The 12,561-nt window shown below is 46.5% G+C and overlaps 1 protein-coding gene across 1 annotated transcript in view; it reads left to right on the top strand.

The window, feature by feature from the left end:
• KPNA1 (karyopherin alpha 1) overlaps positions 1 to 12,561 on the top strand; it is a 49,811-nt gene that overhangs the window by 18,087 nt on the left and 19,163 nt on the right. Inside the window, exons 2-6 of the mRNA XM_015427403.1 lie at positions 513 to 646; positions 2,100 to 2,207; positions 3,219 to 3,318; positions 5,496 to 5,590; positions 7,436 to 7,567. Coding sequence (XP_015282889.1) covers positions 548 to 646; positions 2,100 to 2,207; positions 3,219 to 3,318; positions 5,496 to 5,590; positions 7,436 to 7,567 — 534 coding nt within the window. The 5' untranslated portion in view covers positions 513 to 547. The remainder of the gene's footprint in view (positions 1 to 512; positions 647 to 2,099; positions 2,208 to 3,218; positions 3,319 to 5,495; positions 5,591 to 7,435; positions 7,568 to 12,561) is intronic.

The raw sequence follows: 12,561 nt of genomic DNA, 5'->3' as shown, positions 1-12,561 counted from the left end.
CTTCCCCCCGGGGCCCGATTCCACGGCGGCGGAAATCGGGCCTCCAAAGCGGGGGGTTACCCGCCACCCGCCCCCACTTGGCAGCCCTAGCTGGGACACAGAGGCAGGCAATAGCAGGCCACTTCTCTGAAATGTCCAAGCCCCACTAGAGGTCACCAGAAGTCAACCGTGACTTCCAGGCGTGCATGTGCACACCCACCCACAAAAAATATTTCCTGTTGTGACTGGCAGCTGCTCACCAGAGTCTCAGGCAGAGGTTTTTCACATCACCTACTTCCCAATTCTTTTCACTGGAGATGCAGCCTGGGATCCAAACTGGGATCTTCTGTTTGCAAAGAAAGTTCTCTACTGCTGAGCCACAGCCCCTACCTGTCGTGTTAACCTTGTAATGCTGAACTGAAATGATAACCTGCTGACTTTTGCTACAGTAATGAAGAAATAGGAAGTTATAGGACACTGACCCAGGAGGAAAGCGCCATTTGACCTGTCTTCTTTCTAATAACATTGTTTAGAAATCATGACAACTTCAGGGTAAGAGAACTTCCGAATGAAGAGCTATAAAAACAAGTCTTTGAATCCTGATGAAATGCGTCGCCGGCGGGAGGAAGAGGGCCTTCAGCTACGGAAGCAAAAACGAGAAGAGCAGGTATGGCCGAGTTTTTCTAATGGCTGGGCTGCTAAGAGGTGACTAACCTTAGGCTCCAAGGTAGAGTGGAGATTCTGTTGGTGTGCCTGCTGCACTGTGGGCTCCCCTGACTCTGTCACCCAGATGTGTTGTCCTGGTGACCGCTATTGGCATTTGTATCAACGACTGAGTTATTTTCAGATCACTTTCTTTTGGAGTCACAGATCCACACGTGGCCTCCAGTGGCGGGAGGAAGAGGGCCTTCAGCTACGGAAGCAAAAACGAGAAGAGCAGGTATGGCGGAGTTTTTCTAATGGCTGGGCTGCTAAGAGGTGACTAACCTTAGGCTCCAAGGTAGAGTGGAGATTCTGTTGGTGTGCCTGCTGCACTGTGGGCTCCCCTGACTCGGGCCCTTGCGACTCTGTCACCCAGATGTGTTGTCCTGGTGACCGCTGTTGGCATCTGTATCAGCGACTGGGTTATGGTCAGATCACTTTCTTTTGGAGTCACGGATCCACACGTGGCCTCCAGTTAGGTCAGTCTGCTTCCCAGTCCTTGCAAAGCCAAATAGATCCCAGAACCCTGTGAACTTTGTCCTCCAACTAGCAGTGTGGTTGAATTGTAGCAGCAGCAGCAGGTTGATTTTGGTGGCTAATACAGAGGGCAGAGCCAGCATGGTGTAGTGATTCCCCACTCCTCTTCCACATGAAGCCTGCTGGGTAACCGTGGGTCAATCGGAGTTCTCTCAGAGCTCTCTCAGCCCCACCTACCTCAATGGGTGTCTGTTGTGGGGAAGGGAAGGCAATTGTAAGCCCCATTGCGACTTCTTAAGATAGAGAAAACTGAGGTGTAAAAACCTCTTCTGCTGCTGCTTGGGCACAGGTGACCTTTCCTAGTGTAGATGCTGCAGCCATAGTCCTTTAAGTTCACAGTTGGTTGACTGCATTTATGGATGTGTAATCTTGAGACTGGCCTGTGGTAGTGAGGTCCATAAGGACGGGCCTGTGGTAGCGAGGAGGACCCATCATGAGCTGGACTAGCTCTATAAAGGAAGCCACAAAGGCCCTCGGTCTCCAAGACCTGAGCATGGCTGTTAACGATAGGACATTCTGGAGAACATTAATTCATAAAGTCATTGGAAGTGACTTGGCAGCACTTAACTCACACGTACTTCATGCACAGTTGCGTGTGGGTAAGGCTATGTGCTCTATGTATGTCTCCCTTTTCATTGTTTAAGTGGCCGTCCTTAACAAGCACTCACAGCCATTACTTTGTCTTTCTGTATCCCCCTGCTCGTGTAGTTGCACCCCCCCCAAATGAGAAATCTGTAGCTCACTTTGTGGTCATATCTAAATCCTGTATGTTGGTTGTTCAATTCTGATCCTCAGCTTTGTTGTGCAGTTGTAAAATAATGGTTAGCTGTAACCCCAGTACTTCTCTCCCTCTCTCTCCCCCCTTCCCTCCCTTCCTCCAGTTGTTTAAGCGCAGAAATGTTGCTACGGCGGATGAAGAAGCAGAGGAGGAAGTTATGTCAGATGGCGGGTTCCACGAAGCCCAGATGAATAACATGGAAATGACTTCTGTGAGTGATCTGGACAAGTGCTCTCGGCGACTCCACTCAGAGCTGTGATCAGGGGGTCAAGTGTTTGTCTAAGGCTGTGGGGTGGCGTTCTTTGTTTGCAATATTTATCAGCTGCTCTTCAGAATGGAAGGCTGCCGATGAATTAAGCCATCTGTCAAGTAGTGACCTGAGAGTGTCTGCCTAAAACAAGCAGGAGTTGAAAGCTTGGTCAACAGCTCAGTTGAAAGCATTAGAAGACCCAAGAAACAGTTAAAAACAACAAATCACTCCTTTACAGAAATGAGGCCCAAGGGCCCCTCTTGGGGCAAGTATTCCAGAGTTCTGGAGCCAACTACAGAGAAGGCCTTGTTACGTGTTGTCAATCAGTCTGTCCTCCCTGTGAGCCAGCCCCCTCCGGATGATTTCGGTGGATGGGGGTGGGGGAGGGAATAATAGTGAGAGAAATGGCACACTGGCATCTCTGTCCTGAGATGCTTTGATTCAGCAGCAGTGACGTGGGTATCAGCATGGAAGTGCAAATACTGGGTCCGTTTTTTAAAGTACAAAAATGTCTTTCAGACGGTGTAGCCATTTTCTCTGTTTTGTGCTTAAAGCTCACTGCTTTTGAACCTATCCGTATGAAGGACCTCACACACACACACACACACCCTTTGCCTTCAGAGCTTAGATGGTGGTGATGAGCGACAGGGCATTTTCTGTGGTGGCACCTTGCCTTTGGAATGCCCTCCTCCTTGAGGCTTGCCTGGTGCCTACATTCTTTTACGAGCCAAGCTAAACCACATCTTTCCCCCACCCCGGGGTTTTAATTAGGGGGTTTATCTTATCAGCTTTTTAATGGCTCTTTTTAGTATTACAGCTTCTACTTGTAAGCCACCTCCAGCAGGACTCTGAAGAGGTGGCATAGAAATACTATAGATAGATAAACCTTGCCCCTTGGACCCCTGACAGATATTTTGCCTCTGACTTTGTGACAGGAGTGACTTAACTTCCCTTTCCCTGTTGTGATTGCAGAATGCAGTGATCACCTCTGATATGACTGAGATGATTTTTTCCAATAGCCCAGAACAACAGCTGTCAGCCACCCAGAAATTTCGAAAGCTTCTCTCAAAAGGTGAGCGTTAGCAGAGTTAAGGAAGGCATCGCCTGTGGGGCTAGAATAGCAAAGCAACAAGGTGTGGGTGTGTGCATGGGGGAGGGCACCTGAACAGTAGGGTTAGGGCAGGGGATACCGGCACACTGCCCCCTTCCTCAGCTCCCTGTTTAGTGGCAGAATCAAGATGGCGGCGCTCCTGCTCTCTTTGTCCTTCTGTCGAACAGGTTACTGTGGAAGAGCTGGGCAAGGAGGGGATAAGAAACATGAAAGTACTTGGATGGGCCTTGAGAGTACAGCGTTAAATAACGGCTTAGTTGTTTCTGCTGGGAAAATACTTAAAAGGACATGGCAGATATCTAAGTGGTTAGATCATTGCTGTAAACCTGATATATTCATAGGCAGAACCAGCGCGCACAGAGAACAAGCATACTGCTGCTCCACCTCTTCCCGCAACAAAACCTGGTGGGTTAGCCATGTCTCTCTTGTATGCTGGTTCTGTCCCACAGTCTTCATTCACAATCGTGAGGTTGGAACTTGCATGCATACAGTCGGTACACACTCTGCCCACGCTTTGGTGAATGGGCACAGGAGGTGCGAGGCCAGTGTAATTCCAGACCCCCCTTCCTAGTCCCACCCACCCCGTGCAAACACAGCATGTAGACAGGGCTGCTTTGTGTTACAATGGAACTAGGGGGGAGAGGAATGTGATACACGTTAAGTCCATTCGAGCCCTGACCTGGGTAGCCCGGACAAGCCCGATATTGGAAGCTAAGCAGGGTCGACTCTGACAAGTACTTGGATGGGAGACCTCCTTGGAATACCAGCAGTTGGGAGGCAGGGGCAGGCTCTATTCAGCCACCTCTCTGAATATCCTCCAGGCCCCCAGTAGGGGTTAATCACCAGAGGTCACCATGATTTCCAGCTGCACACACAGTCACCATGACTTCCAAGGGCACACATACATGCACGCACTCTCACATGCACATATGAAAAATACAATACCCCCCCCCCAACCCTCTTTACGGCCATTCAACTGTGATTTGTTCAACACCCATTCATTTACCCCAACTTCGTGTTTTTGCTTGAACCCGCCTTTCGGATTCTTGCAAACTCGCATTTTCTGCCCTGTACGCCATCTTGAGCCTGTCAAAGTTGCTTCCTTTGGAGAGCATCTGTGCCTCCATTAGAATAAGTGTGGCTGTAGACCTCTGAATACCAGTGGTAGGTGGCAACCTCAGGGGAAGTGGTTAAGCGCTTGCCAGGGGAGGCCTGGGGCCACCAAACAGGGTGTAGAGGCCTCCGGGAGGCCCAGTTGACCGGCTGTTGTTTGAATCAGGCTGCTGGACTGTTTGACCCTCTGGTCTCATCCATCAGGGCTGCTCTTCTGTTCTTATGCCTCATTAAAATACAGAAGGGGCCAGTCTATCTCTGATCTCTAGTCTTATAGTTGCCGCAAGGACATCTGTTGCCTTGAAATGGGAGTCACACCAACCACCCATGATCAACCAGTGGTACTCCAAAGTTTGGAACCTCTTTATAATGGAGAAAATCACGGACCACATAAGACAAGCCGATTCTAGATCAGTTCATCTCGGTTCATGCCAAAAATGGCTACCCTTCCTAGAACACATATTATCTACTGACCTCTAACCTCACAACCCAATATATCTTCAATTACTTTTTTGTGAGCTAACTTCCTTAACTTGCATACTCTCTGAAACTTCACAACACACATTTGGTTTAGTCGTTGTACACACCTCAGTTTGATTTTACCTTTAACTTTTCATTAATTACTCATACAATTCTAAATGAAACTTATTAGCTGTATTACTGAGCATTTCATTCTGAGTCAATTTTGAACCTCTTATCTGGTTGTTATTCCGATGTTCTGATTATTGTTATATGAATATGTTGACTATACTGTCTTAGTAACATCTCCTGTCCTACGTACTATGTAGATCTTGTTATTGTGTAATCATTACTTTATTTGTTACTTCAATAATTCAACATTGTTTGTTGACATAACATTCAATTTTTTAAAAAATGAAAAATACAGAAAGTGGAAGGTACAAATAATACCTGAAGTGCTGATGCCAGTTACTCAGGCAATGAATTGCTTCTAATGTGAACGCATAAATCCATTAAAAGGGTGGAAACCGTTCTGATGCCTTCTTGTCTTGTACCTTTCGAAACAGAACCGAATCCTCCTATAGACGAAGTCATCAGCACACCGGGAGTCGTGGCCCGGTTTGTGGAGTTCCTCAAGCGAAAGGAAAACTGCACTTTACAGGTGTGCCACATATGGATTCCCCCCCCCCTCCCCTTGCTTAGCAATTTGTTCAATGGACTTTGTTAACGAAAAGAAGCAAAATGGGGCTGGCTTAAGTAAAGATGATGGGATATTTCAGGGAACCTCTGCTTTATCACGGAGGAGTCTGTCTATCATTTTATATCCCACTCTTCCTCCACGGAACTCAGGGTAGTATTCCTCCACTCCTGTAGTTCAGCTTCGGTACGTAAATTAGATATTTTTGTCTAAGAAATTCCATGCACTAGCATGCAGTTGTTTGTTGTTCACAATTAGGAGCAGACATCCTGCTGTGAATGTCCGTCTGTTTTTGTTCCTTTGCTTAGGGGACTGGCTGTTTTGAAAACCCTCACCCTCTTCTTGCACACACACCCTCAGCTGCTTTACCTGGAATGATGTTGCAACATCATCAAAGTGGGACCTCTGTATGGGGACACCCTAAGGACCTTAAGTCAAGGGCAGGATACACTCATTTCACTCCGTCCATTCTTCAGTTCTGTGCCAACATTTCTTTTTCAAAAAACCCTCATTGCTGTTCTGTGTCCTCCTAGGAGTTAAGAGATTAGTCCTAGAATATGGATACGTTTCTAACAATGGCAACCTAAGCACAGTTTCTCCCTTCTCCGCCCATTGAACTCAAACCGGCTTTAGAAGGGATTGTCTCCGTTTAGGGTGGCGCTGTAAGTCTACAGTCAGTAGAGCTGCTTCCCAGTTCAGTACACGTAAGATTAGGAGGATGTAAACAGGGGAGATCTGTAATTAATATTAACAATACGCTTTGTAGCTATCGTTTCAGAGGGTAGGCATGTCGGCCTGCAGAAGAAGAGCTTGATTCGAGCCCAGTAGCACCACGGAGACTAACAAGATTTTGGGGGCATCAGCTTTTGAGCGTCCAAAGCTCCCTTTCAAACTTTGTTTCCGGAAAGCACGTACCTGGAAGATCTTTTCGGTCTCTAAGGTGCTACTGGATTTGAATCTGGCTCTTCACTTTGCAGTTGTGTAATGCTTTTAGAACAGTGTTCCCGCAAAAATCCTTCCTCCCTACTATGTAGAGAGCCAGTTTCGTATAGTGGTTAGGAGCGTGGACTCTAATCTGGGGGAACAGGTGTTTGATTCCCCACTCCTCCACATGCAGCTGCTGGCGTGAGCTTTGGTCAGTCATAAGTTCTTTCAGAGCTGTTCTCTCAAGGGCAGTCAGTCCTCGAGAGAGCTCTCTCAGCCCCACCTACCTCCCAGGGTGTCTGTTGTGGGGAGGGGAAGGGAAAGGAGATTGTAAGCCGCTCTGAGACGCCTTCAGGTAGAGAAGGGCAGGGTATAAATCCAATCTCTTCCTCCTCCTCTTCTTCTTTAATTGATATCTCATTTTTCATAGATATGTATTTTAGTCCTGGTTTTTAATCTTTTTTAGGATGTCTGTTTTTGTTGTTAGCTACCTTGGTGGCCCTGATTGGGCTGAAAGGTACAATTCTTTAAACTAAATAAATTTTGGATGGAAAGAGCACATAGTGAGAAAGAGCCAATGCACATTTTTTTTTTTTAGGATGTCTGTTTTTGTTGTTAGCCACCTTGGTGGCCCTGATTGTGCTGAAAGGTGCAAATCTTTAAACTAAATACATTTTGGATGGAAAGAGCACATAGTGGTGGCATTTAATGTGTCTGTGGGATGAAAGTGAGGACACCTGGGTGGCCTGGATGTTTGCTGTAGCCAAGTTCCTCATTCGCTGTCCTGCAACCTCGGCTCTGTAGCAGAGACCTTTGAATGGAAACCCATTATGTCCTCTGACAGTTACTGAAGGATGGTTCCCTCTTTTTGTGTGTGTGTTCCAGTTTGAAGCTGCCTGGGTGCTGACGAACATCGCCTCTGGAAATTCCCTCCAGACGCGGATTGTGATCCAAGCCGGAGCTGTCCCTATCTTCATAGAGCTGCTCAGCTCAGAATTTGAAGACGTGCAGGAGCAGGTCGGTAAAGGAACGAGACCTCAAGACAGTAAAACTTCTGTGGGGAGGCAAGGATAAAATAGGCCTGGATTTGCATAGCGCACCCATGTCTATCAGAGGGAAGTCAGAATGAGGACCTGTTACCATTCCTTGTTGAGCACAAGTCATTGGGCTTCTTCCTGTCCCTAATTCCTTTTTCCCCCCTCCATGCTTATTTATATATTTTTAATACACAAACAATTAAATGTATAATCAATCATTGAAAAACTTTACATTGAGGCTGTTCTTTAACATTATTATCTGTCCATTTATACAATCTCAACCATCTTTTCAAGAAAAATTCTTCTCCTTTTCCCTGAATTAACAAGCTTAATTTGTCCATTTCTGCTAGCTAACGTTAACAATTTCAAACTTATCTCTTCCTTACTGGTTTTTTTTCCTAATTTCCAATATTTGGCCAGAAGTATTCTCGCAGACGTTATTATAAGAGTCACTAAGTAGGCATCATGATAGTTAAAATGATTCAGAAGTTGTATAACCTATTAATAGAAGAATATATGCAAGATGAAATCGTGAAATCTGTAATGATTTTATGGATGAAAGATATGGGACATACCATTGAAATGGATAAATGGTCTAAAATATGGAAATCAACTAAACAAATAAGAGCCATTCCATACAAAGAAAATATCCTTAAAGTGCTTCATAGATAGTATTGGCCACCGGAAAGAATAGCAAAGTGTTATGTGAATAGCTAAAATAAATGTTGGAAATGCAAGATTAAAAAGTAAAAATTCAAAGATTTTGGGATAAAGTACAGCGAATAATTTGGGAAATAATGGATATTGATTTAATGTTAGATCCAGAAATATATTCTTGTCTCTAATTCCAATTCTGCTGAAACCTGTCCATCCAGTTATCTGTTTGGAAAGGCAGCAAGTTTTTCACTTTTTTTGTGTGTTACTGTTTTGGGGCTGTGGTTCTCTACGAGTAATACTTGAAGCAGTGCACCAGATCAGAACATGAACCAACAAGGTTGTCATCACTGAAGTTCTGGCAGGCAAGCTGTGCTTGTATCTTGCCAAGCAAATGGCTTCTGTGAATATTGCTCCATATTAGGAAAGACCGGCTCTTGAAGGGCCTGTGATAGTTTCTTCTGCTCTGTGGCTTCTCTCCCAGCACAATCTGCACAGATGTAGTCCTTAGCTGTGGCTGGCCCCAGGAAAGTCACAGATGTTTAATCTTCAGTGTATCATAAAGCATTGTGTGGTCTGGGAGCCCGGTCACACGTACCCATAAGTGGTTGGGTCTCCCATGTGTGCTGGAGTAGATGTCTCCCAGCACAATCTGCACAGATGTAGTCCTTAGCTGTGGCTGGCCCCAGGAAAGTCACAGATGTTTAATCTTCAGTGTATCATAAAGCATTGTGTGGTCTGGGAGCCCGGTCACACGTACCCATAAGTGGTTGGGTCTCCCATGTGTGCTGGAGTAGATGGGTGTGTCACTCTCATATGAGAATTTGTGATGGAGATGCTGCATATGTGTTTTGTGCTGTAGGACCAGGTGTATTCTTCTGCCTATGCAGGAGGGTGTGCTGCTGTGGCATGACTTGGGGAAGGAAGGTATTTAAAGTTTAAATCCTTGACTTGCAGAGTTGCGCCGCGGCACAACTCTGCGATTCACATGGGTGGTTTGGCCTTACAAAAGCCATTTAAAGGAAACTCCCTTTAGCCAAGCTGCATGTGAGAAACCCAGAAGTAGTGTCAGTTCACCCAGAAGGTGTGTTAGTGAAGCTGTGCTTGAATAAAAGCTGAGTAATATCTGCTTTTATTCGGGCTCAGCTAGCTCAGTAGCCAAATCAGAATAAATTGGTGAATAAATACCAATAAGGTATTTTTCGAGTATTTATTCCGCTCGGTATATACCAAGGACACACCCCCTAGTATACGTACTGAATGTAAGAACATAAGAAGAGCACTGCTAGATCAGACCAGTGGTCCATCTAGTCCAGCATCCTGTCTCACACAATGGCCAGCAAGTTCCTCTGGACGGCCAACTACAAGGCAGAGAGGCTGAGGCCTCCCCCTGATGTTGCCTCCTGGCTCTGGGTTTCAGCGGTTTAGTGCCTCTGAATGTGGAGGTTCCCCTCAGCCACCATGGCTAGTAGCCATTGGTAGACTTTTCCTCCATGAATCTATCTAATCCCCCTCTAAAGCTGTTTATTCCCTTGGCCACCTCTACATCCTCTGGCAGCGAATTCCACATTTTAATCACTCTTTTGTGTAAAGTGAAATTTCCTTTTGTCCATCCTGAACCTACTGCCCATCAGCATCATTGGGTGCCCTTGAATTCTAGTTCTTTAGGAGAGGAAGCTATATTTCTCTCTGTCAACTCTCTCCACTCCATGCATCATTTTATAAACCTCTATCGTGTGTCCCCTTCCCCCCTTAGTTGTCTCTTTTCTAAACTGAAAATACCCAGACTCTTCAGCCTTTTGTCATAAGGAAGGTGCTCCAATCCCATAATCGTCCTGGTTGCCCTCTTCTGTACTTTTCCCAGCTCTGCAGTGTCCTTTTTGAGATTCGGTGACCAGAACTGGACACAGGATTCAAAATGAGGCCGCAGCAGAACAGAAGAATTACTCTGTATGCATTAAAAAAAAAAGAGGTTCTTTTTAGTAATTATGATTCCGGTGCTCCAGCCTTGCATACCAGGAGGGAAACATTCGCACAAACTGCTGAATGTGAATTTCAAGAAGAGCCCCGTCTGTGCCTTCACAGGACACAATGCAGGAGTACCAAAACTGCAATAACCAAAAAGGGATCAAGTGTGCACTGTACATGGATTCTCTGTGGGTTCACTGTACCATGTGCGCTGGTCTTTTGTCAGGATGTTTTGACGACTGCATTAGTAAACGCCTGCAGCTTGTGGCATGGGTAGTCCAGTGTCCAGTTGTCTTAACAGCTTTCCTCTCGCTCTTGTCGGCTGTTTCGGAGTGCCAAGGCTGCAGTAGTGTTGCTTCTCAGCTGTTGTTATGAGTTTTTAAAACTTGTACAGCCATTCAGAATCCAAAAAACAAGAACAAAATCTGTGTAATACCTTTGATCAGCACCAACCCGGTTGACACACGAATCTTCAAGCTTTTAAGCCCACCAAATGCTCCCTCTAAGCTGTGGAGTCTTGTGAGCAAAAATGCTACTCTGTGAGCTACTGGCATTAAAGTTGTGAGCAAGCAGTTTGGCTGCTGCATAAATTAGCTTGCTCCGGAGCCCTCCTTCCTGAGCCAAGACCAACATCTGTGAGCTGGAGGCTAAAAAACTGTGAGCTGGCTCACACTAACTCGGTTTAGAGGGAACATTGATCATCCGGCTTAGATGTTATATTAAAGATTAAAGGGTAGAAGAGCGGAAAGCAGATCTCTCAGGTCAACAAGATGTGCAAACTGTGATTTAAGGTCTGGTCATGCCGGCTTCCTTAACAAGAATTACCCTGTTAACTGCATTTTAGAGGGAACATTGATCATCCGGCTTAGATGTTATATTAAAGATTAAAGGGTAGAAGAGCGGAAAGCAGATCTCTCAGGTCAACAAGATGTGCAAACTGTGATTTAAGGTCTGGTCATGCCGGCTTCCTTAACAAGAATTACCCTGTTAACTGCATTCCACAATCACAGTGGACATCCTTCAAGACTAATTACGCCCTCGTTTACTGAGTCAACTGGCAGTATCCTGTGTCTTTTCCAGTGACTTTATTCTGTAGCTCTAGCTTTGATCCTAGGTGTTTGGCTGGGTACGAACAGTTTGCTCAGGATCTTCTCAACTTTCCCCAACTCAGAAACAGCTCAGTGCTGTTCTAGCACCTTGCAAACAGCCACAGCATGTTCATAGTGATCGGGAACATACCAAAGGCAGGGATCCCCAGCCTGGTGCCGATGGGCACCACACCATTCAGCAACACCTTTCCTGGTGCCCACCAACGGTTTTTATAAAGTGGGCAGAGCCAGGTGGGGCTTTTGCCTGGCAAGGCTTCTGGAGATTCAATTGGCTGTGCAGATTTTTAAAAACATTGCTTTGGTGGCGGCAGCTGCCCCCACGGCACAAGGATCGTCATTGTGTGACTGAAGGTAATCCGTGGCAGCCGTTTTGTAGCTGCGCCCGGCATGCTGTGCCGGAATTCCAGAGGAGCCGACGGGCTCAGAAAGTCGGGTGGTCCCTGTTCCAAAAAGTCACTACTGTGGAAATGGCTGTTGGGTCTATAGGAAGTCTTCCCCATCCCCTCTTTTTCCCTGTAATTCTTTAGTGCCCTGAACAAGAAGCTGTGCCAGCTCGTCAGGCAGTTCTTGTGCCTTTCGCTGCGTCACTAACACCACACTGTGGTAGAGCTTATTAAGCGTATATTGTGAAAGAGCCAATGTCATGCATACACTCCCAGTACCCCAGCCTTCGACATGCTCCTCTTGCCTCATTTCCCCTGGGGTCTGCTGTTGTTGAGTATCCTGCCAAGTTCCCCCCCCCCCCCCCCGAACCAGAGCATTGGCCTCAAACAGGGGAACGAAAAGAGCCGGCTGGGTAGCACATATAGTGCCTTCTGTCTTCCACACGCACTCTGCTTACCCAACTGAACTCAAGTCCGGGGGCAGTGCGCGATTTCATCACGGGACGCGGCCGAGGCTGATCAGGACTTGGTAGTCCATGTGCCTCTCGAGGGCCGACGCTGCCTGCCTACCTTTTCAGGAGACACCTAAAGCAAGCAGCTTGGCAAGCGGGTGGATATTTGAAGTCCGGCCACTAAGACTGGTGTCCCATGTGCGCCCCCCCCCCCCGTACAAACTCCTTCTGCCCCAACTTCTGCAGGGTGTCTTCAACTACCTATTCTGCTGGATAGATTCAGGTGCAATTGTCTCGTGTTAATGTTTGACTCTGAAAGACTTGGGTGGAGGTGGGAGAAGTTGCCCAAGAAACGGCACGCCTGAGACGTCTGTGTTATGCAGAAGTCATCGTTAGCTCTGGTGCGCA

Source organism: Gekko japonicus, unplaced genomic scaffold, assembly GCF_001447785.1.
Source record: "Gekko japonicus isolate JY-2015 unplaced genomic scaffold, Gekko_japonicus_V1.1 scaffold2306, whole genome shotgun sequence".
NCBI classification, from domain to species: domain Eukaryota; kingdom Metazoa; phylum Chordata; class Lepidosauria; order Squamata; family Gekkonidae; genus Gekko; species Gekko japonicus.
Note: the sequence above shows the minus strand (reverse complement) of the source record. Positions and strands in the feature narration are given on the sequence as shown.